The 24,128-nt window shown below is 43.5% G+C and overlaps 1 protein-coding gene across 1 annotated transcript in view; it reads left to right on the plus strand.

Moving 5' to 3' along the window:
- The first annotated feature begins 1,775 nt into the window (after positions 1-1,775).
- Positions 1,776-24,128, plus strand: part of LOC118801047 (NACHT, LRR and PYD domains-containing protein 3-like) — a 66,325-nt gene continuing 43,972 nt past the window's right edge. Inside the window, exons 1-3 of the mRNA XM_036561236.1 lie at positions 1,776-1,805; positions 4,977-6,459; positions 6,604-7,040. Coding sequence (XP_036417129.1) covers positions 5,035-6,459; positions 6,604-7,040 — 1,862 coding nt within the window. The 5' untranslated portion in view covers positions 1,776-1,805; positions 4,977-5,034. The remainder of the gene's footprint in view (positions 1,806-4,976; positions 6,460-6,603; positions 7,041-24,128) is intronic.

Raw genomic sequence — 24,128 nt, forward strand, 5'->3', positions numbered from 1 at the left:
CTCTGGGTCAGTTTACTAGAGACAGAGTGGAGCTCAAACTCACTTAATGACACACTGAAATCAGTGGACTGTACAGAAGTTTTCATTACAGCATCAGCAGCTTTTCACTCTGGAAACAAAGCTGTGTTTCTGGCTTCACTGAGAACAGACTGTTCGGATCTGCTGATCTCAGGGGTGAAGAAAGCACAGCACTTCCTCCTGTGGCGGGAAACGAATCCAGTTCAAAGTGGTATAAAGTGAAAGTGAAAGTTGAGCAGCGTCTGTTTAGAGAAGAGAAGATGATGAACAGAGAGAGAAAAGCTCAGAGGTAATTACTGAAGATCAACACACACAGTTTGCTGAGGAGAACAATGAGAACCACACTAATCTGAGAAGAACAGCTGCTGGGTTCTGTTTTAGGTTCTGCTGAAAAGGTCTGTTTGATAAAGTGAGATAACTGAAGCTAAGCTAAGCTAATGCTCAGGTAGCCAATAAACCCAGAGAAATGTTGGAGCTTTTAGTGCATCAGAGCTTCTTTCTGTGAGGAGAATCTTTAATTTATGTTAAACAACACAACCATAGAGTCTCTGCTGAGTGTATACATGAGGAAGAGATTTGTACACAGCCCATGCTAGGGCTGTACAGGACACACAGACTAAACGTGTCCTATTTGTATCTGAAACTAGATTAAAAGCTCAGTTCATCAGTCTCTGAGTGTTTCTATCAGCTACTCTTATATGAAGATCCTGAAGATGCCATAACAGGATTAGTCCCGTGGAACTAAAGAGAACCTAACTGTGGCCTAATGGAGATTCTGGGCCTGTATTAGCTTTGAGTAGAGTGGTCATCTGTACACGGCTGAACTACAGCAGGTCAGAGTGATGGACCATTTACTGAGAGATCAGATTGCTGTGTTTTCATTCATCTTTTACATAAGTTTTCTAATGTCCAGTCTCAGAATTCATGTATAAATTGATTTAAAACCTATTGTGCGATTCTGTGTGATGGACAGTCTGAGCTTTACACAGCAGATTGATATCATATAATGACTGATTATGATTAATAAAGACTGGAACAGCAGAAGATGTGATGGTGCCAGTTGATCTAGAGCCCATTTTCCTGTGTCTGCTTCATCATCCCTAGTAGTGTTTTTATTGAAAACACATTACATAGTACTCTCATAATATTTAGTTTCATATGTTAAATGTTGTATCTGTTATATTTATTATCCAGGTATTATTTCATGCTACATTAATGAACTGTTCACAGAGAGCAGCATCTCCAGTGTCCAGCTGTGTGTGGAGAGTAAAACCTCAGTGATGGAGCTTCATCACTCCAGCAGTGGAGGAAGAACCTCTGATTCAAAGTGAGTAACTTTATATCAGCTCTTAACCTGATTAAACAGAAAGAGGAAATCGTGACTTATGATCAGAATAAATGAGTCTTAGTGAAGAACATAATTACTCAGCACTTTAATCTCACTGCGGATGAACTTTTCTCAGAGTAAAGCGTGCAGAATCTCCAGAACCTAGCCGTGTGTCTATGAAGAGTGAACAGTCCATGGGGAACAATTTTAATTTCAGCAGAGGAGGAGGAGAACCCAGCTGTGTGTCTATGAAGAGTGACCAGTCCATGCCTCATCCTCCTGATTTCAGCAGAGGAGGAGGAAGAGAACCCAGCTGTGTGTCTGTGAAGAGTGACCGGTCCGTGGGGAACCCTCCTGTATTCAGCAGTGGAGGAGAACCCAGCTGTGTGTCTGTGAAGAGTGACCGGTCTGTAATGTTACCACAACAGTCCAGTGGAGGGAGAGGATCCTCTAACTCAGGGTAAATAACTGCTACCAGTAAACAGCAGTTCTGACAGTGAATCACTGTAAACATGTTCCTGAACTCTGGGCTGCATGTTGTAGATCAGTTTGTAAAGGTTAGAGTACTTTTTAAATAATGAACACTGATTTTATATAATAGCAACAACAACAATTCCATTTCTATCACTCAGTTTTAAAGTTAAGGGTGGGTTATGAAGATCCCCTGGAGCTGTTAGTAGAAAGGAAGCTTATGCTGTAGTAACTGCAGATGACTGTCGGTGGGCAATATGTTGAAATTGTATTGTTATTTTGATAAACAGTGTAACAGCACATCAGAGATATCATCAGTACTTAAAGAACACTGATAATTTGCATATTTTATTACAGAGTGAGCATAATTTGGCCTGTTCAGTTGGACTTGGTGCAGCACAGTCTGTAAAACACTGAATAAAAATCAGTATGTAACACCTTTAAGGATGGGTGGAGGGAGGCAGCCAGGGGCAGGTGTGGAGACAGAGAGCCTTTTTATTATTTATACACGTCGCAAAAACCATTTTGCTTTTCAGCCCACAGACAAATTAAGACAAGACGCTCGCTGGGACTTTTCAGTCTTTTCTTTCTTTGGTTCAGCTCAGATTAGCTCTGCTTGGCTTGGCTCTCACACTTTCACAGGGCTCCTTCTCTCTCTGGGCTCTGCCACCTACTGAGGGAAGAGATGACAATAAGTAGGCTGGCAGAAACAAGGCACAGGTAAATATCATCAGCTACTTATCCCGCTGGTTCAGCCCAACTGGCTTCTACATCCTGCATTCAACGCTCGGCCATGCCCCATTCTCCACAAGTAACATTAAGGAATCTTGGTTCTGCCTGGGCTCTTACAGAACATCAGGGTATCACAGGCAGGAGCAGAGGAGGCTAAGGGGGATCAGAGGGGAACGACATGCCTGAATAAAAATCTATCAAGAACACTGAACTCCTGTAAGACTGGAGTTCTTACAGGAGTTCAGTGTTCTTGATAGGTTTTTAATCAGACCTGGTGGGAGATCCTCATTACTGACCTTACATCATTAGACTCATCTGTGACCTTTTATTATTAGACTCATCTGTGACCAAAATCTACATTGGATTTTCATTCCACATGTTAATTTCAGACTCGCCACTCATTTCCAGTTTAAGCCACACCCACTTCCAGCTTATAATAAACCACTGTAGTGGTGTTGTCATTTTGTAGTTGGTGCTGTGCTCTTATGCCCATATTAGGAACTCCGGGTCTAAGCTTCTTTTCTCTATGGACAGAATGAATGGGACTTTGGTTGTGCCGCTTAAGGTGGAACGGGAAAATTCAAACAAAAATTCAAACAGCTGGCAATAAAGCAGCATTCAGAGTTGAAAGGCCTGATAAGAGGAGGTTTCTCTGTTTCTGCTTTACAGCTGAGTAACACTAACTTGTTGGTTCTGTGAAACACTAAAAATAAGTCAGTATTTTGTTCCATTTGCTAATTTTTGTGATGACTAATCACAACTGCCTTAACTTCCATTTGCTAATTTTTGTGATGACTAATCACAACTGCCTTAACTTCCTGTTAAGGTGAAACAGGAACATTCAAGCAAAATGCTGACAAAAAAAAAAGCTAAATTCAGCCTCATAGTTTTAACACTGGTAGTATTTTTTTGATAATTACTTTTAACCTATCAAAATATCCTACCTAGAGGTTTTACTTAGGGGTATACCTGTAAATATGCGCTACGGTAGAACATTTCGATAAGGTAGCACAACTCATCATAACACCACCACAGCCTGCTTTACTTTCATTATTATACTTTCAGTATTAGTGTTAAGGCTCTTTAATGACCTCGTAAATTCAGACGATTACAATGTTCAACTTAGAACATCCTTGAATTAGTGACAAAGTTTGGCACCTGATCTTAGTGGCAGCTTCAAAACACCTTTCCACTTGATGAGGCAAAGTGTTAAGCAGCCTCAAAGAGCACCTCTGTGAAATGAGCTCCTAGAGCTCTTTAGTGAAATGGGCTGGTGACTACAGGGGCTCTTGGTTACCATGGCCTCGTTGGAAGGGTGGAATTGTTGAATTGTTCTGCAGATTTGCCGTCATCCTCTTCTGTCACAGCCTCCACTGAGTCCAGAGTCCTGTGACGATGCTGTCTTTCCTGCTCAGTTTATTGAGGTTCTTGTTGTCTCCACAGTGGCAGTGCTTCCCCAGCAGAGAAAAGAATTCTACTACAGCAGACTGACCGATCAACTGGACTGGTCATTCAGGTAGCACCTAGGTATTTGGAGCACTGACCCTTCTGCACATGTTCTGTGGATGATGACTGGGTTTACTGTGCCACATGCCAGAAATTCATGACCCCTTTCTTTGTCTTGATGTGGTTATGTTATAACTGAAGTTTGGGGGGGAGGAGCATAGGCTGAAACCCCTCTTCCAATTTAATGCCCTATAAATGCACATCCTCACCCTCCGTTCAAGTGACAAAGGGTTCGCAATCCCCGCCGCCACCCCATCTCCTCCTTGTTCCTCAGTCCTACATCAGTCCTACTACAGCTATGAGGGAGTCCAGCCTTCTAGCTACAGGCAGAAGCTGCTCAGAACTCCAGCCCAAGTTCTCAGAGTTCTGCCCCCCTCAATCAGTCTTGAAGTGCAGGTTATCACATGTAATCATGTATTACAGTTATCAAGTGTAATAACAGAAAATTCATATAATTCCACTGGAGTACTTGGGGGTCATCTATGAAAACATGTGCTTACATGTAATTCAGGTATTAGCATTATGTGCTGTGCCATTTTCTCATGTTGCTCTAATGAAGTTACAAGTGCTGACCTGTGAACACTGGGAAAACGGAAAACTGAGATTTTCTATAAGTGTAAAGAAATAACGTGTGTTTGTCAACCTTTAACCATGAATCACCATTAATTTCCACATGGACAGTATTTAAATCAAGGTTTTAACTGTTAGTGCAATATTACACTTGTCTAGGAATATTTGTTAGTATTAAACACTGACAGGAGAAATCAAAAATGAAACACATGTAACATTAAGTCTGAAGCCTGAGGTAAACCAAAAGAAACATTTACTGAATTAAAAATCTCAAATTTAGTATAATAAATGATCAGAAGATTAATGTTGTTATTTGTTTTAATGATGTTTGTTGTTGTTTGACCCCTATTAGCCAGCACTCCACGGCGGATGACGTCCTTCACAGAGTCTTAGAGAGACACAAAACCAGCATGAAGAAGAAGTACGAGAGCTTATTTGAGGGAATCAGAACAGAAGAGAATAAAACCCTCCTGAACAGGATTTACACACAGCTCTACATCATAGAGGGAGAGAGTGAAGGAGTGAATGAAGAACATGAGGTTCTACAGATGGAGAAAACATCCAGGAGACACTTACAAGACTCTTCAATCAACTGCTTAGACATCTTTAAACCTCTACAAGGTCCTGAAGGAGAAACATTAGAAGAGAACATTAGAGCTGTGAAGGCTGACAGTCTCAGACACAAAGAAAGAAAAGAAGATAACAGACCAAAAGAGCCAGAGTTCAGAAGTGTTCTGACTGAAGGCATCGCTGGAATTGGAAAAACTGTCTCTGTGCAGAAGTTCATTCTGGACTGGGCTGAAGGAAAAGCCAATCAGGATGTAGAGCTCATGTTTGTGCTTCTGTTCCGGGAGCTGAACCTGATTAAAGATGATCAATACAGTCTTCATGGACTTCTGTGTGACTTCCATCCTGAGCTCAAAGATCTGGACCCAGAGATTTATGATCAGCTCAAAGCTGTGTTTATATTTGATGGTCTGGATGAAAGTAGAATTCCACTGAACTTTGAACAGTGTGAGAAAGTATCTGACATCACTATGACATCATCAGTGGGTGTGTTGATGACAAACCTCATCAAAGGAGAGCTGCTTCCCTCTGCTCTGATCTGGATAACCTCCCGACCAGCAGCAGCCAATCAGATCCCTCCTAAATACATCAAGCGTGTGACAGAAATTCAGGGATTCAGTGACCCACAGAAGGAGGAGTACTTCAGGAGGAGGATCAGTGATGAAGACCAAGCCATGAGGATCATCTCCCACATTAAGACAGTGAGGAGCCTCCACATCATGTGCCACATTCCAGTCTTCTGCTGGATCTCAGCCACTGTTCTTCAGCAAATCATGAAACAGCATCATACAGAAATCCCTAAAACTCTGACTGAAATGTACTCACACTTCCTGCTCACTCAGACAAACATGAAGAATGAGAAGTATGAGAAGAAAAAGAGGAGAAACCCAAAGGACCTGCTGGAGTCCAACAGAACCATTCTTCTGAAACTGGCTGAACTGGCTTTCAAACAGCTGATGAAGGGCAATGTGATGTTCTATGAAGAGGACCTGAGAGAGAGCAGCATTGATGTCACTGAGGCCTCAGTGTATTCTGGGATTTTCACTGAGATCTTTAGGGAGGAATGTGTGCTTTACCAGAGGAAGGTCTACTGCTTTGTTCATCTGAGCTTTCAGGAGTTCCTGGCTGCTGTTTATGTGTTTCACTGCTATGAGTGCAAAAACATGGAGGAACTGCAGATATTTATTCCACAAAACAGAGAGCAGTCTCAGTATGATCTACTGGGTTTTTTTCACCCACAGCACAGTGAGTGGTCTAAGAATGTTCCAGTGGGGTTTTCTAGCCCACAGCACAGTGAGTGGTCTAAGAGTGTTCCACTGAGGTTTTCTAACCCATGGTACAGTAAGTGGTCTGAGGATGTTCCTCTAGATGAGGTTCTGATGGGAGCAGTGAATAAAGCTGTAGAGAGTCAGAATGGACACCTGGATCTTTTCCTCCGTTTCCTGCTGGGCATCTCACTGGAGTCCAATCAGAGATGCCTACAGGGTCTACTGACCCCAACACAGAGCAGCTCAGAGAGAACCAGAGAGCACATCAAGAGATTAATCAAAGGAGATAATTATTTTCACAGCTCCACTGAGAGATCCATCATCTCCACTGAGAGATCCATCAATCTGTTCCTCTGTCTGTCTGAAATGAATGATGAGTCTCTCTCCAGAGAGATTCAGGAGTATCTAAACTCAGAGAGACACTCAGAGGAGAAACTCTCTCCTGGACAGTGTTCAGCACTAACCTGCATGTTTTGGACCTCAGAGGAGGTTCTGGATGAGCTGGACCTGAAGAAATACAACACATCAGTGGAGGGTTATAGAAGACTGATCCCAGCTCTGACTGTCTGCAGAAAAGCTCGGTGAGTGTTACATCTACATTAATACAGCGGATTAATATCTGATTATTGATGATTGATCAGGGCTGAACACATTAGATCTTCAGTGCAGACAATGTAAAATAAATGTAAGTTATTATAGTTTTAGTTAATATGAGTAGCTGCGGGTTCACTGGTTGGCCACTTTAATAAAAACCCCTATTTTTGGAGTTATGACTGATTGTTATATTATCAGTATATACTGTGGTACACTGTGATATCGACATATTTTGATGGTGCTCTTCAGTTTTAGGAACAATAAGCATGGAATTATTCAATTTAATAATTATAACTTATTCAATTTACACTGTAAATATTTGAACCTTTTTACAGAACATATAACTGAGTAAATCTTGAAGATGCATGTTAAATGGTAGCTTATTTGGAGGCAATCATCTAAAATAAATAACATAAAACAAGACTCATTTACATGTTCTTCTATTAAACCTATTAACACTGAATAGAATTCTTAAATAAAGTTCAAGTGATGTTAAGTATGGCTCTAGTTTTAGAGCGTTATAGTGTTAGGGGAGGGGTCTCGATAAGTGTGGCTCTAGTTTTATAGTGTTGGGGGAGGGGTCACGCTAAGTGTGGCTCTGGTGTTTATACTGTTATAGTGTTAGGGGAGGGGTCACTCTAAGTAAGGCTCTAGTCTTATACCGGTATAGTGTTAGGGGAGGGGTCATGCTAAGTATGGCTCTAGTCTTATACCGTTATAGTGTTAGGGGAGTGGTCACGCTAAGTGTGGCTCTAGTGCTTATACTGTTATAGTGTTAGGGGAGGGGTCATGCTGTGTGGCTCTAGTTTTATACCGTTATAGTGTTGGGGGAGGGGTCACACTAAATATGGCTCTAGTCTTATACCGTTTAAGGGTTAGGGGAGGTGTCATGCTAAGTATGGCTCTAGTTTTAAAGCATTATAGTGTCAGGGGAGGGGTCACGCTAAGTAAGACTCTAGTTTTTATAGCGTTATAGTGTTAGGGGAGGGTCACACTAAGTATGGCTCTAGTCTTATAAATTATAGTGTTAGGGGAGGGGTCACGCTAAGTGTGGCTCTAGTCTTATACCATTATAGTGTTAGGGGAGGGTCACACTAAGTATGGCTCTAGTCTTATAAATTATAGTGTTAGGGGAGGGGTCACGCTAAGTGTGGCTCTAGTCTTATACCGTTATAGTGTTAGGGGAGGTGTCATGCTAAGTATGGCTCTAGTTTTAAAGCATTATAGTATCAGGGGAGGGGTCACGGTAAGTATGGCTCTAGCGTTATACTGTTATAATGGTAGGGTAGGGGTCACGCTAAGTGTGGCTCTACTCTTATACAATTATAGTGTTAGGGGAGGGGTCACGCTAAGCAAGACTCTAGTTTTTTTAGCGTTATAGTGTTAGCAGAGGTGTCACGCTAAGTGTGGCTGTAGTGTTATACCGTTATAGTATTAGGGGAGGGGTCACGCTAAGTATGGCTCTAGGGTCTTATACTGTTATAGTGTTAGGGGAGGGGTCACGCTAAGTGTGGCTCTAGTCTTATACCGTTATAGTGTTAGCGGAGTGGGTCATGCTAAGTTTGGCTCTAGTTTTAGGATTATAGTGTTAGGGGAGGGGTCACGCTAAGTATGGCTCTAGTTTTAAAGCATTATAGTGTTAGGGGAGGGGTCATGGTAAGTATGGCTCTAGGGTTATACTGTTATAATGGTAGGGGAGGGGTCACGCTAAGTGTGGCTTAGTCTTATCCTTATAGTGTTAGGGGAGGGGTCTCGCTAAATGTGGCTCAAGTCTTATACATTATAGTGGTTAGGGAGGGTTCTCGCTAAGTGTATCTAGTCCCTACCTTTTAGTTAGGGGAGTGGTCTCGCTAACAGCTCTAGTTTTTTTAGCGTTATAGTGTTAGGGGAGGGGTCACACTAAGTGTGTATCTAGTCCCATACCTTTATAGAGTTAGGGGAGGGGTCACGCTAAGTAAGACTCTACCTTTTATAGCCTTATAGTGTTAGGAGAGGGGTCACGCTAAGTGTGGCTCTAGTCTTATACCATTATAATGATAGGGGAGGGGTCATGCTAAGCATAGCTCTAGTCTTATACCGTTATAGTGTTAGGGGAGGGGTCTCGATAAGTGTGGCTCTAGTTTTATAGTGTTGGGGGAGGGGTCACGCTAAGTGTGGCTCTGGTGTTTATACTGTTATAGTGTTAGGGGAGGGGTCACTCTAAGTAAGGCTCTAGTCTTATACCGGTATAGTGTTAGGGGAGGGGTCATGCTAAGTATGGCTCTAGTCTTATACCGTTATAGTGTTAGGGGAGTGGTCACGCTAAGTGTGGCTCTAGTGTTTATACTGTTATAGTGTTAGGGGAGGGGTCATGCTGTGTGGCTCTAGTTTTATACCGTTATAGTGTTGGGGGAGGGGTCACACTAAATATGGCTCTAGTCTTATACCGTTTAAGGGTTAGGGGAGGTGTCATGCTAAGTATGGCTCTAGTTTTAAAGCATTATAGTGTCAGGGGAGGGGTCACGCTAAGTAAGACTCTAGTTTTTTATAGCGTTATAGTGTTAGGGGAGGGTCACACTAAGTATGGCTCTAGTCTTATAAATTATAGTGTTAGGGGAGGGGTCACGCTAAGTGTGGCTCTAGTCTTATACCATTATAGTGTTAGGGGAGGGTCACACTAAGTATGGCTCTAGTCTTATAAATTATAGTGTTAGGGGAGGGGTCACGCTAAGTGTGGCTCTAGTCTTATACCGTTATAGTGTTAGGGGAGGTGTCATGCTAAGTATGGCTCTAGTTTTAAAGCATTATAGTATCAGGGGAGGGGTCACGGTAAGTATGGCTCTAGCGTTATACTGTTATAATGGTAGGGTAGGGGTCACGCTAAGTGTGGCTCTACTCTTATACAATTATAGTGTTAGGGGAGGGGTCACGCTAAGCAAGACTCTAGTTTTTTTAGCGTTATAGTGTTAGCAGAGGTGTCACGCTAAGTGTGGCTGTAGTGTTATACCGTTATATTATTAGGGGAGGGGTCACGCTAAGTATGGCTCTAGGGTTATACTGTTATAATGTTAGGGGAGGGGTCACGCTAAGTGTGGCTGTAGTCTTATACCATTATAGTGTTAGGGGAGGGGTCACGCTAAGTATGGCTCTAGTCTTATACCATTATAGTGTTAGGGGAGGGGTCACGCTAAGTGTGGCTCTAGTCTTATACCGTTATAGTGTTAGGGGAGGTGTCATGCTAAGTATGGCTCTAGTTTTAAAGCATTATAGTGTCAGGGAAGGGGTCATGGTAAGTATGGCTCTAGGGTTATACTGTTATAATGGTAGGGTAGGGTCATGCTAAGTGTGGCTCTAGTCTTATACGTTATAGTGTTAGGGGAGGTGTCATGCTAAGTATGGCTCTAGTTTTAAAGCATTATAGTGTCAGGGGAGGGGTCACGGTAAGTATGGCTCTAGGGTTATACTGTTATAATGGTAGGGTAGGGGTCACGCTAAGTGTGGCTGTAGTCTTATACCATTATAGTGTTAGGGGAGGGGTCACGCTAAGTATGGCTCTAGTCTTATACCATTATAGTGTTAGGGGAGGGGTCACGCTAAGTGTGGCTCTAGTCTTATACCGTTATAGTGTTAGGGGAGGTGTCATGCTAAGTATGGCTCTAGTTTTAAAGCATTATAGTATCAGGGGAGGGGTCACGGTAAGTATGGCTCTAGCGTTATACTGTTATAATGGTAGGGTAGGGGTCACGCTAAGTGTGGCTCTACTCTTATACAATTATAGTGTTAGGGGAGGGGTCACGCTAAGCAAGACTCTAGTTTTTTTAGCGTTATAGTGTTAGCAGAGGTGTCACGCTAAGTGTGGCTGTAGTGTTATACCGTTATATTATTAGGGGAGGGGTCACGCTAAGTATGGCTCTAGGGTTATACTGTTATAATGGTAGGGGAGGGGTCACGCTAAGTGTGGCTGTAGTCTTATACCATTATAGTGTTAGGGGAGGGGTCACGCTAAGTATGGCTCTAGTCTTATACCATTATAGTGTTAGGGGAGGGGTCACGCTAAGTATGGCTCTAGTCTTATACCATTATAGTGTTAGGGGAGGGGTCACGCTAAGTGTGGCTCTAGTCTTATACCGTTATAGTGTTAGGGGAGGTGTCATGCTAAGTATGGCTCTAGTTTTATAGCGTTATAGTGTCAGGGAAGGGGTCATGGTAAGTATGGCTCTAGGGTTATACTGTTATAATGGTAGGGTAGGGGTCACGCTAAGTGTGGCTCTAGTCTTATACAATTGTAGTGTTAGGGGAGGGGTCACGCTAAGTGTGGCTCTAGTCTTATACCGTTATAGTGTTAGCAGAGGTGTCATGCTAAGTATGGCTCTAGTTTTAAAGCATTATAGTGTCAGGGGAGGGGTCACGGTAAGTATGGCTCTAGGGTTATACTGTTATAATGGTAGGGTAGGGGTCACGCTAAGTGTGGCTCTAGTCTTATACAATTGTAGTGTTAGGGGAGGGGTCACGCTAAGTGTGGCTCTAGTCTTATACCGTTATAGTGTTAGCAGAGGTGTCATGCTAAGTATGGCTCTAGTTTTAAAGCATTATAGTGTCAGGGGAGGGGTCACGCTAAGTGTGGCTCTAGTCTTATACAATTATAGTGTTAGGGGAGGGGTCACGCTAAGCAAGACTCTAGTTTTTTTAGCGTTATAGTGTTAGCAGAGGTGTCACGCTAAGTGTGGCTGTAGTGTTATACCGTTATAGTATTAGGGGAGGGGTCACGCTAAGTATGGCTCTAGTCTTATGCCGTTATAGTGTTAGGGGAGGGGTCACGCTAAGTGTGGCTCTAGTCTTATACCGTTATAGTGTTAGTGGAGGGGTCATGCTAAGTTTGGCTCTAGATTTTATGGCATTATAGTGTTAGGGGAGGTGTCACGCTAAGTATGGCTCTAGTTTTAAAGCATTATAGTGTTAGGGGAGGTGTCACGGTAGGTATGGCTCTACGGTTATACTGTTATAATGGTAGGGTAGGGGTCACGCTAAGTGTGGCTCTAGTCTTATACAATTATATAATGGTAGGGGAGGGGTCTCGCTTATTAAGACTCTAGTTTTTATAGTGTTATAGTGTTTATAGTGTTATAGTGTTATGGGAAGTATGGCTCTAGGGTTATACTGTTATAATGGTAGGGGAGGGGTCACGCTAAGTGTGGCTCTAGTCTTATACAATTACATAATGGTAGGGGAGGGGTCTCGCTTATTAAGACACTAGTTTTTATAGTGTTATAGTGTTAGGGGAGGGGTCACGCTAAGTGTAGCTTTAGTGTTTATAGCGTTATAGTGTTAGGGGAGGGTTTACGCTGTGTGGCTCTAGTTTTATAGTGTCAGGGGAGGGGTCATGCTAAGTATGGCTCTAGTGTTTATACTGTTATAGTGTTAGGGGAGGGGTCACGCTAAGTATGGCACTATTTTTTATAGCGTTATAGTTTTAGGGGAGGGGTCACACTAAGTGTGGCTCTAGTCTTATACCGTTATAGTGTGAGGGGAGAGGTCATGCTAATTATGGCTCTAGTTTTATAGCGTCATACTGTTAGGGGAGGGGTCACGCTAAGGATGGCTCTAGTTTTATAGTGTTATAGTATTAGGGGAGGGGTCACGCTAAGTATTGCTCTAATCTTATACAGTTATAGTGTTAGGGGAGGGGTCACACTATGTTGCTCTAGTTTTATAATGTTAGGAGAGGGGTCACGCTAAGTGTGGCTCTAGTGTTTACACTTTTATAGTGTTAGGGGAGGGGTCATGCTAAGTATGGCTCTATTTTTTATAGTGTTATAGTTTTAGGGGAGGGGTCACGCTAAGTGTGGCTCTAGTCTTATACCGTTATAGTGTTAAGGGAGGGGTCACGCTAAGTATTGCTCTAATCTTATACAGTTATAGTGTTAGGGGAGGGGTCACACTGTGTGGCTCTAGTTTTATAATGTTAGGGGAGGGGTCACACTAAGTGTGGCTATAGTGTTTATACTGTTATAGTGTTAGTGGAGGGGTCACGCTAAGTATGGCTCTATTTTTTATAGCGTTATAGTTTTATGGGAGGGGTCACGCTAAGTGTGGCTGTAGTCTTATACCGTTATAGGGTTAGGGGAGGGGTCACGCTAAGCATGGCTCTAGTCTTATACCATTATAGTGTTAGGAGAGGGGTCACGCTAAGTATGGCTCTAGTTTTATACCGTTATAGTGTTAGCGGAGGGGTCATGCTGTGTGGCTCTCGTCTTATACAGTTAGAGTGTTGGGGGAGGGGTCACGCTGTGTGGCTCTAGTTTTATAGTGTCAGGGGAGGGGTCATGCTAAGTATAGCTCTAGTGTTTATACTGTTATAGTGTTAGGGGAGGGGTCATGCTAAGTGTGGCTCTCGTCCTAATAACGTTATAGTGTTAGGGGAGGGGTTATGCTAATTATGGCTCTAGTTTTATAGCGTCATACTGTTAGGGGAGGGGTCTTGCTAAGTCTGGCTTAGCGTCATACTGTTAGGGGAGGGGTCTTGCTAAGTCTGTCTCTAGTCTTATGCCGTTATAGTGTTAGGGGATGTGTCTCGCTAAGCAAGACTCTAGTTTTTTTTAGCGTTACAGTGTTAGCAGAGGGGTCACGCTAAGTGTGGCTGTAGTGTTCTACCGTTATAGTATTAGGGGAGGGTTCCCGCTAAGTATGGCTCTAGTTTTATTCTGTTATAGTGTTAGGGGAGGGGTCACCTAAGTATGGCTCTAGTCTTATACCGTTATAGTGTTAGCGGAGGGGTCATGCTAAGTTTGGCTCTAGATTTTATGGCATTATAATTTTAGGGGAGGGGTCACGCTAAATATGGCTCTAGTTTTAAAGCATTATAGTGTCAGGGGAGGGGTCACGCTAAGTAAGACTCTAGTTTTTATAGTGTTATAGTGTTAGGGGAGGGGTCATGCTAAGTATGGCTCTAGGGTTGTACTGTTATAATGGTAGAGGAGGGGTCACGGTAAGTGTGGCTGTAGTCTTATACCATTTTAGTGTTAGGGGAGGGTTCTCGCTAAGTAAGACCCTAGTTTTTATAGTGTTATAGTGTTAGGGGAGTGGTCTCGCTAAGTGTGGCTCTAGTCTTATACCATTATAGTGTTAGGAGAGGGGTCACGCTAAGCATAGCTCTAGTGTTTATACTGTTATAGTGTTAGGGGAGGGGTCACGCTAAGTATGGCTCTATTTTTTATAGCGTTATAGTTTTGTGGGAGGGGTCACGCTAAGTGTTGCTCTAGTCTTATACCATTTTAGGGTTAGGGGACGGGTCATGCTGTGTGGCTCTCGTCTTATACAGTTATAGTGTTGGGGGAGGGGTCACGCTGTGTGACTCTAGTTTTATAGTGTCAGGGGAGGGGTCATGCTAAGTATAGCTCTAGTGTTTATAGCGTCATAGTTTTAGGGGAGGGTTCACGCTAAGTATGGCTCTAGTCCTATAACGTTATAGTGTTAGGGGAGGGGTTATGCTAATTATGGCTCTAGTTTTATAGCGTCATACTGTTAGGGGAGGGGTCTTGCTAAGTCTGGCTCTAGTCTTATGCCGTTATAGTGTTAGGGGAAGGGTCACGCTAAGTGTGGCTCTAGTCCCATACCTTTATAGTGTTAGGGGATGGGTCTCGCTAAGCAAGACTCTAGTTTTTTTAGCGTTATAGTGTTAGCAGAGGGGTCACGCTAAGTGTGGCTGTAGTGTTATACCGTTATAGTATTAGGGGAGGGGTCATGCTAAGTATGGCTCTAGTCTTATGCCGTTATAGTGTTAGGGGAGGGGTCACGCTAAGTGTGCCTCTAGTCTTATACCGTTATAGTGTTAGCGGAGGGGTCATGCTAAGTTTGGCTCTAGATTTTATGGCATTATAGTGTTAGGGGAGGGGTCACGCTAAGTATGGCTCTAGTTTTAAAGTATTATAGTGTCAGGGGAGGGGTCACGCTAAGTATGGCTCTCGTCTTATGCCGTTATAGTGTTAGGGCAGGGGTCACGCTAAGTGTGGCTCTAGTCTTATACCGTTATACTGTTAGGGGAGGGGTCATGCTAAGTTTGGTTCTAGTTTTTCTAGCATTATAGTGTTAGGGGAGGGGTCACACTAAGTATGGCTCTAGTTTTAAAGCATTATAGTGTCAGGGGAGGGGTCACGCTAAGTAAGACTCTAGTTTTTATAGCGTTATAGTGTTAGCGGAGGGGTCACGGTAAGTATGGCTCTAGGGTTATACTGTTATAATGGTAGGGGAGGGGTCTCGCTAAATGTGGCTCTCGTCTTATACCATTATAGTGTTAGGGGAGGGGTCTCGCTAAATGTGGCTGTAGTCTTATACAATTATAGTGTTAGGGGAGGGTTCTCGCTAAGTATGGCCCTAGTTTTTATAGTGTTGTAGTGTTACGGGAGTGGTCTCGCTAAATGTGGCTCCAGTCTTATACCATTATAGTGTTAGGGGAGGGGTCACGCTAAGTATGGCACTAGTTTTATACCATTTTTGTGTTAGGGGAGGGATCACGCTAAGTGTGGCTCTAGTCTTATACCTTTATAGTGTTAGGGGAGGGGTGGCACTGTGTGGCTCTAATTTTATAATGTTAGGGGAAGGGTCACGCTAAATGTGGCTCTCTTGTTTATACTGTATACTGTTAGGGGAGGGGTCATGCTAAGTGTGGCTCTAATTTTATAGCAAAATAGTGTTAGGGGAGGGGTCACGCTAAGCATGGCTCTAGTTTTTGTAGCGTTATAGTGTTAGGGGAGGTGTCACAGTAAGTATGGCTCTAGGGTTATACTGTTATAATGGTAGAGGAGGGGTCACGCTAAGTGTGGCTCTAGTCTTATACAATCATATAATGGTAGTGGAGGGGTCTCGCTTATTAACACTCTAGTTTTTATAGTGTTTTAGTGTTAGGGGAGGGGTCACGCTAAGTGTAGCTTTAGTGTTTATAGCGTTATAGTGTTAGGGAGGGTTTACGCTGTGTGGCTCTAGTTTTATAGTGTCACGGGAGGGGTCATGCTAAGTATGGCTCTAGTGTTTATACTGTTATAGTGTTAGGGGAGGGGTCACGCTAAGTATGGCTCTATTTTTTATAGCGTTATAGTTTTACGGGAGGGGTCACGCTAAGTGTGGCTCTAGTCTTATACTGTTATAGTGTGAGGGGAGGGGTCATGCTAATTATGGCTCTAGTTTTATAGCGTCATACTGTTAGGGGATGGGTCACGCTAAGTGTATATCTCGTCCTATACCGTTATATTGTTGGGGTAGGGGTCACGCTAAGTATGGCTCTAGTTTTATAGTGTTATAGTGTTAGGGGAGGGGTCACGCTAAGTGTGGCTCTAGTGTTTATACTGTTATAGTGTTAGGGGAGGGGTCACGCTAAGTATGGCTCTATTTTTTATAGCGTTATAGTTTTAGGGAGGGGTCACGCTAAGTGTGGCTCTATTCTTATACCGTTATAGTGTTAAGGGAGGGGTCACACTAAGTATTGCTCTAATCTTATACAGTTATAGTGTTAGGGGAGGGGTCACACTGTGTGGCTCTAGTTTTATAATGTTAGGGGAGGGGTCACGCTAAGTGTGGCTCTAGTGTTTATACTGTTACAGTGTTAGGGGAGGGGTCACGCTAAGTATGGCTCTAGTTTTTATAGCGTTATAGTTTTATGGGAGGGGTCTCCCTAAGTGTGGCTCTAGTCTTATACTGTTATAGTGTTAGGGGAGGGGTTATGCTAATTATGGCTCTAGTTTTATAACATCATACTGTTAGGGGAGGGGTCACACTAAGTGTGTATCTGGTCCAATACCGTTATAGTGTTAGGGGAAGGGGTCTCGCTAAGCAAGACTCTAGTTTTTTAGCGTTATAGTGTTAGCAGAGGGGTCACGCTAAGTGGCTCTAGTGTTATACCGTTATAGTGTTGGGGGAGGGGTTCCCGCTAAGTATGGCTCTAGGGTTATTCTGTTATAGTGTTAGTGGTGGGGTCACGCTAAGTGTGTATCTAGTCTTATACCATTATAGTGTTAGGGAAGGGGTCTCACTAAGTATGGCTCTAGTCTTATACCGTTATAGTGTTAGGGGAGGGGTCACGCTCAGTGTGGCTCTAGTCTTTATACCGTTATAGTGTTAGGGGAGGGGTCACGCTGTGTGGCTCTAGTTTTTATAGCATTATAGTGTTAGGGGTGGGTCTCGCTAAGTGTTACTCTAGGTTTTATAGCGTTATAGTGTTAGGGGAAGGGGTCACGCTAAGTATTGATATAGTTTTATAGCGTTCTAGTGTTAGGGTGAGGGGCTCACGCTAAGTATGGCTCTAGTTTTATAGCTGCTATAGTGTTAGGGGAGGGGTCACGCTAAGTGTGGCTCTAGTCTTATACCGTTATAGTGTTAGGGGAGGTGTCATGCTAAGTATGCTCTAGTTTTATAGCGTTATAGTGTCAGGGAGGGGTCACGCTAAGTATGCTCTAGGTTATACTGTTATAATGGTAGGGTAGGGGTCACGCTAAGTGTGGCTCTAGTCTTATACAATTGTAGTGTTAGGGGAGGGGTCACGCTAAGTGTGCTCTAGTCTTATACGTTATAGTGTTAGCAGAGGGGGTCATGCTAAGTAGGCTCTAGTTTTAAAGCATTATAGTGTCAGGGGAGGGGTCACGGTAAGTATGGCTCTAGGGTTATACTGTTATAGGTAGGGTAGGGGTCACGCTAAGTGTGGCTCTAGTCTTATACATTATAGTGTTAGGGGAGGGTCCGCTAGCAAGCTCTAGTTTTTTAGCATATAGTGTAGCAAGTGTCACGCTAAGTGTGGCTGTAGTGTTATACCGTTATAGTATTAGGGGAGGGGTCACGCTAAGTATGGCTCTAGTCTTATGCCGTTATAGTGTTAGGGGAGGGGTCACGCTAAGTGTGGCTCTAGTCTTATACCGTTATAGTGTTAGCGGAGTGGTCATGCTAAGTTTGGCTCTAGATTTTATGGCATTATAGTGTTAGGGGAGGTGTCACGCTAAGTATGGCTCTAGTTTTAAAGCATTATAGTGTTAGGGGAGGGGTCACGCTAAGTAAGACTCTAGTTTTTATAGCGTTATAGTGTTAGGGGAGGGGTCATGGTAAGTATGGCTCTACGGTTATACTGTTATAATGGTAGGGGAGGGGTCACGCTAAGTGTGGCTGTAGTCTTATACCATTATAGTGTTAGGGGAGGGGTCACGCTAAGTGTGGCTGTAGTCTTATACCATTATAGTGTTAGGGGAGGGGTCACGCTAAGTATGGCTCTAGTCTTATACCATTATAGTGTTAGGGGAGGGGTCACGCTAAGTGTGGCTCTAGTCTTATACCGTTATAGTGTTAGGGGAGGGGTCATGGTAAGTATGGCTCTAGGGTTATACTGTTATAATGGTAGGGTAGGGGTCACGCTAAGTGTGGCTCTAGTCTTATACAATGTAGTGTTAGGGGAGGGGTCACGCTGAGCAGACTCTAGTTTTTTAGCGTTATAGTGTTAGCAGAGGGGTCACGCTAGTGTGGCTGTAGTGTTATACCGTATAGTATTAGGTAGGGGTCACGCTAAGGTATGGCTCTAGGGTTATACTGTTATAATGGTAGGGGAGGGGTCACGCTAAGTGTGGCTGTAGTCTTATACCATTATAGTGTTAGGGGAGGGGTCTCGCTAAATGTGGCTCAAGTCTTATACCATTATAGTGTTAGGGGAGGGTTCTCGCTAAGTGTGTATCTAGTCCCATACCTTTATAGTGTTAGGGGAGTGGTCTCGCTAAGCAAGACTCTAGTTTTTTTAGCGTTATAGTGTTAGGGGAGGGGTCACACTAAGTGTGTATCTAGTCCCATACCTTTATAGAGTTAGGGGAGGGGTCACGCTAAGTAAGACTCTACCTTTTATAGCCTTATAGTGTTAGGAGAGGGGTCACGCTAAGTGTGGCTCTAGTCTTATACCATTATAATGATAGGGGAGGGGTCATGCTAAGCATAGCTCTAGTCTTATACCGTTATAGTGTTAGGGGAGGGGTCTCGATAAGTGTGGCTCTAGTTTTATAGTGTTGGGGGAGGGGTCACGCTAAGTGTGGCTCTGGTGTTTATACTGTTATAGTGTTAGGGGAGGGGTCACTCTAAGTAAGGCTCTAGTCTTATACCGGTATAGTGTTAGGGGAGGGGTCATGCTAAGTATGGCTCTAGTCTTATACCGTTATAGTGTTAGGGGAGTGGTCACGCTAAGTGTGGCTCTAGTGTTTATACTGTTATAGTGTTAGGGGAGGGGTCATGCTGTGTGGCTCTAGTTTTATACCGTTATAGTGTTGGGGGAGGGGTCACACTAAATATGGCTCTAGTCTTATACCGTTTAAGGGTTAGGGGAGGTGTCATGCTAAGTATGGCTCTAGTTTTAAAGCATTATAGTGTCAGGGGAGGGTCACGCTAAGTAAGACTCTAGTTTTTATAGCGTTATAGTGTTAGGGGAGGGTCACACTAAGTATGGCTCTAGTCTTATAAATTATAGTGTTAGGGGAGGGGTCACGCTAAGTGTGGCTCTAGTCTTATACCATTATAGTGTTAGGGGAGGGTCACACTAAGTATGGCTCTAGTCTTATAAATTATAGTGTTAGGGGAGGGGTCACGCTAAGTGTGGCTCTAGTCTTATACCGTTATAGTGTTAGGGGAGGTGTCATGCTAAGTATGGCTCTAGTTTTAAAGCATTATAGTATCAGGGGAGGGGTCACGGTAAGTATGGCTCTAGCGTTATACTGTTATAATGGTAGGGTAGGGGTCACGCTAAGTGTGGCTCTACTCTTATACAATTATAGTGTTAGGGGAGGGGTCACGCTAAGCAAGACTCTAGTTTTTTTAGCGTTATAGTGTTAGCAGAGGTGTCACGCTAAGTGTGGCTGTAGTGTTATACCGTTATATTATTAGGGGAGGGGTCACGCTAAGTATGGCTCTAGGGTTATACTGTTATAATGTTAGGGGAGGGGTCACGCTAAGCGTGGCTGTAGTCTTATACCATTATAGTGTTAGGGGAGGGGTCACGCTAAGTATGGCTCTAGTCTTATACCATTATAGTGTTAGGGGAGGGGTCACGCTAAGTGTGGCTCTAGTCTTATACCGTTATAGTGTTAGGGGAGGTGTCATGCTAAGTATGGCTCTAGTTTTAAAGCATTATAGTGTCAGAGAAGGGGTCATGGTAAGTATGGCTCTAGGGTTATACTGTTATAATGGTAGGGTAGGGGTCATGCTAAGTGTGGCTCTAGTCTTATACCGTTATAGTGTTAGGGGAGGTGTCATGCTAAGTATGGCTCTAGTTTTAAAGCATTATAGTGTCAGGGGAGGGGTCACGGTAAGTATGGCTCTAGGGTTATACTGTTATAATGGTAGGGTAGGGGTCACGCTAAGTGTGGCTGTAGTCTTATACCATTATAGTGTTAGGGGAGGGGTCACGCTAAGTATGGCTCTAGTCTTATACCATTATAGTGTTAGGGGAGGGGTCACGCTAAGTGTGGCTCTAGTCTTATACCGTTATAGTGTTAGGGGAGGTGTCATGCTAAGTATGGCTCTAGTTTTAAAGCATTATAGTATCAGGGGAGGGGTCACGGTAAGTATGGCTCTAGCGTTATACTGTTATAATGGTAGGGTAGGGGTCACGCTAAGTGTGGCTCTACTCTTATACAATTATAGTGTTAGGGGAGGGGTCACGCTAAGCAAGACTCTAGTTTTTTTAGCGTTATAGTGTTAGCAGAGGTGTCACGCTAAGTGTGGCTGTAGTGTTATACCGTTATATTATTAGGGGAGGGGTCACGCTAAGTATGGCTCTAGGGTTATACTGTTATAATGGTAGGGGAGGGGTCACGCTAAGTGTGGCTGTAGTCTTATACCATTATAGTGTTAGGGGAGGGGTCACGCTAAGTATGGCTCTAGTCTTATACCATTATAGTGTTAGGGGAGGGGTCACGCTAAGTATGGCTCTAGTCTTATACCATTATAGTGTTAGGGGAGGGGTCACGCTAAGTGTGGCTCTAGTCTTATACCGTTATAGTGTTAGGGGAGGTGTCATGCTAAGTATGGCTCTAGTTTTATAGCGTTATAGTGTCAGGGAAGGGGTCATGGTAAGTATGGCTCTAGGGTTATACTGTTATAATGGTAGGGTAGGGGTCACGCTAAGTGTGGCTCTAGTCTTATACAATTGTAGTGTTAGGGGAGGGGTCACGCTAAGTGTGGCTCTAGTCTTATACCGTTATAGTGTTAGCAGAGGTGTCATGCTAAGTATGGCTCTAGTTTTAAAGCATTATAGTGTCAGGGGAGGGGTCACGGTAAGTATGGCTCTAGGGTTATACTGTTATAATGGTAGGGTAGGGGTCACGCTAAGTGTGGCTCTAGTCTTATACAATTGTAGTGTTAGGGGAGGGGTCACGCTAAGTGTGGCTCTAGTCTTATACCGTTATAGTGTTAGCAGAGGTGTCATGCTAAGTATGGCTCTAGTTTTAAAGCATTATAGTGTCAGGGGAGGGGTCACGCTAAGTGTGGCTCTAGTCTTATACAATTATAGTGTTAGGGGAGGGGTCACGCTAAGCAAGACTCTAGTTTTTTTAGCGTTATAGTGTTAGCAGAGGTGTCACGCTAAGTGTGGCTGTAGTGTTATACCGTTATAGTATTAGGGGAGGGGTCACGCTAAGTATGGCTCTAGTCTTATGCCGTTATAGTGTTAGGGGAGGGGTCACGCTAAGTGTGGCTCTAGTCTTATACCGTTATAGTGTTAGTGGAGGGGTCATGCTAAGTTTGGCTCTAGATTTTATGGCATTATAGTGTTAGGGGAGGTGTCACGCTAAGTATGGCTCTAGTTTTAAAGCATTATAGTGTTAGGGGAGGTGTCACGGTAGGTATGGCTCTACGGGTTATACTGTTATAATGGTAGGGTAGGGGTCACGCTAAGTGTGGCTCTAGTCTTATACAATTATATAATGGTAGGGGAGGGGTCTCGCTTATTAAGACTCTAGTTTTTATAGTGTTATAGTGTTTATAGTGTTATAGTGTTAGGGAAGTATGGCTCTAGGGTTATACTGTTATAATGGTAGGGGAGGGGTCACGCTAAGTGTGGCTCTAGTCTTATACAATTACATAATGGTAGGGGAGGGGTCTCGCTTATTAAGACACTAGTTTTTATAGTGTTATAGTGTTAGGGGAGGGGTCACGCTAAGTGTAGCTTTAGTGTTTATAGCGTTATAGTGTTAGGGGAGGGTTTACGCTGTGTGGCTCCAGTTTTATAGTGTCAGGGGAGGGGTCATGCTAAGTATGGCTCTAGTGTTTATACTGTTATAGTGTTAGGGGAGGGGTCACGCTAAGTATGGCACTATTTTTTATAGCGTTATAGTTTTAGGGGAGGGGTCACACTAAGTGTGGCTCTAGTCTTATACCGTTATAGTGTGAGGGGAGAGGTCATGCTAATTATGGCTCTAGTTTTATAGCGTCATACTGTTAGGGGAGGGGTCACGCTAAGGATGGCTCTAGTTTTATAGTGTTATAGTATTAGGGGAGGGGTCACGCTAAGTATTGCTCTAATCTTATACAGTTATAGTGTTAGGGGAGGGGTCACACTATGTTGCTCTAGTTTTATAATGTTAGGAGAGGGGTCACGCTAAGTGTGGCTCTAGTGTTTACACTTTTATAGTGTTAGGGGAGGGGTCATGCTAAGTATGGCTCTATTTTTTATAGTGTTATAGTTTTAGGGGAGGGGTCACGCTAAGTGTGGCTCTAGTCTTATACCGTTATAGTGTTAAGGGAGGGGTCACGCTAAGTATTGCTCTAATCTTATACAGTTATAGTGTTAGGGGAGGGGTCACACTGTGTGGCTCTAGTTTTATAATGTTAGGGGAGGGGTCACACTAAGTGTGGCTATAGTGTTTATACTGTTATAGTGTTAGTGGAGGGGTCACGCTAAGTATGGCTCTATTTTTTATAGCGTTATAGTTTTATGGGAGGGGTCACGCTAAGTGTGGCTGTAGTCTTATACCGTTATAGGGTTAGGGGAGGGGTCACGCTAAGCATGGCTCTAGTCTTATACCATTATAGTGTTAGGAGAGGGGTCACGCTAAGTATGGCTCTAGTTTTATACCGTTATAGTGTTAGCGGAGGGGTCATGCTGTGTGGCTCTCGTCTTATACAGTTAGAGTGTTGGGGGAGGGGTCACGCTGTGTGGCTCTAGTTTTATAGTGTCAGGGGAGGGGTCATGCTAAGTATAGCTCTAGTGTTTATACTGTTATAGTGTTAGGGGAGGGGTCATGCTAAGTGTGGCTCTCGTCCTAATAACGTTATAGTGTTAGGGGAGGGGTTATGCTAATTATGGCTCTAGTTTTATAGCGTCATACTGTTAGGGGAGGGGTCTTGCTAAGTCTGGCTTAGCGTCATACTGTTAGGGGAGGGGTCATGCTAAGTCTGTCTCTAGTCTTATGCCGTTATAGTGTTAGGGGATGTGTCTCGCTAAGCAAGACTCTAGTTTTTTTAGCGTTACAGTGTTAGCAGAGGGGTCACGCTAAGTGTGGCTGTAGTGTTCTACCGTTATAGTATTAGGGGAGGGTTCCCGCTAAGTATGGCTCTAGTTTTATTCTGTTATAGTGTTAGGGGAGGGGTCACCTAAGTATGGCTCTAGTCTTATACCGTTATAGTGTTAGCGGAGGGGTCATGCTAAGTTTGGCTCTAGATTTTATGGCATTATAGTTTTAGGGGAGGGGTCACGCTAAATATGGCTCTAGTTTTAAAGCATTATAGTGTCAGGGGAGGGGTCACGCTAAGTAAGACTCTAGTTTTTATAGTGTTATAGTGTTAGGGGAGGGGTCATGCTAAGTATGGCTCTAGGGTTGTACTGTTATAATGGTAGAGGAGGGGTCACGGTAAGTGTGGCTGTAGTCTTATACCATTTTAGTGTTAGGGGAGGGTTCTCGCTAAGTAAGACCCTAGTTTTTATAGTGTTATAGTGTTAGGGGAGTGGTCTCGCTAAGTGTGGCTCTAGTCTTATACCATTATAGTGTTAGGAGAGGGGTCACGCTAAGCATAGCTCTAGTGTTTATACTGTTATAGTGTTAGGGGAGGGGTCACGCTAAGTATGGCTCTATTTTTTATAGCGTTATAGT

This window comes from Colossoma macropomum, unplaced genomic scaffold (assembly GCF_904425465.1).
Source record: "Colossoma macropomum unplaced genomic scaffold, Colossoma_macropomum, whole genome shotgun sequence".
Lineage (NCBI taxonomy): Eukaryota > Metazoa > Chordata > Actinopteri > Characiformes > Serrasalmidae > Colossoma > Colossoma macropomum.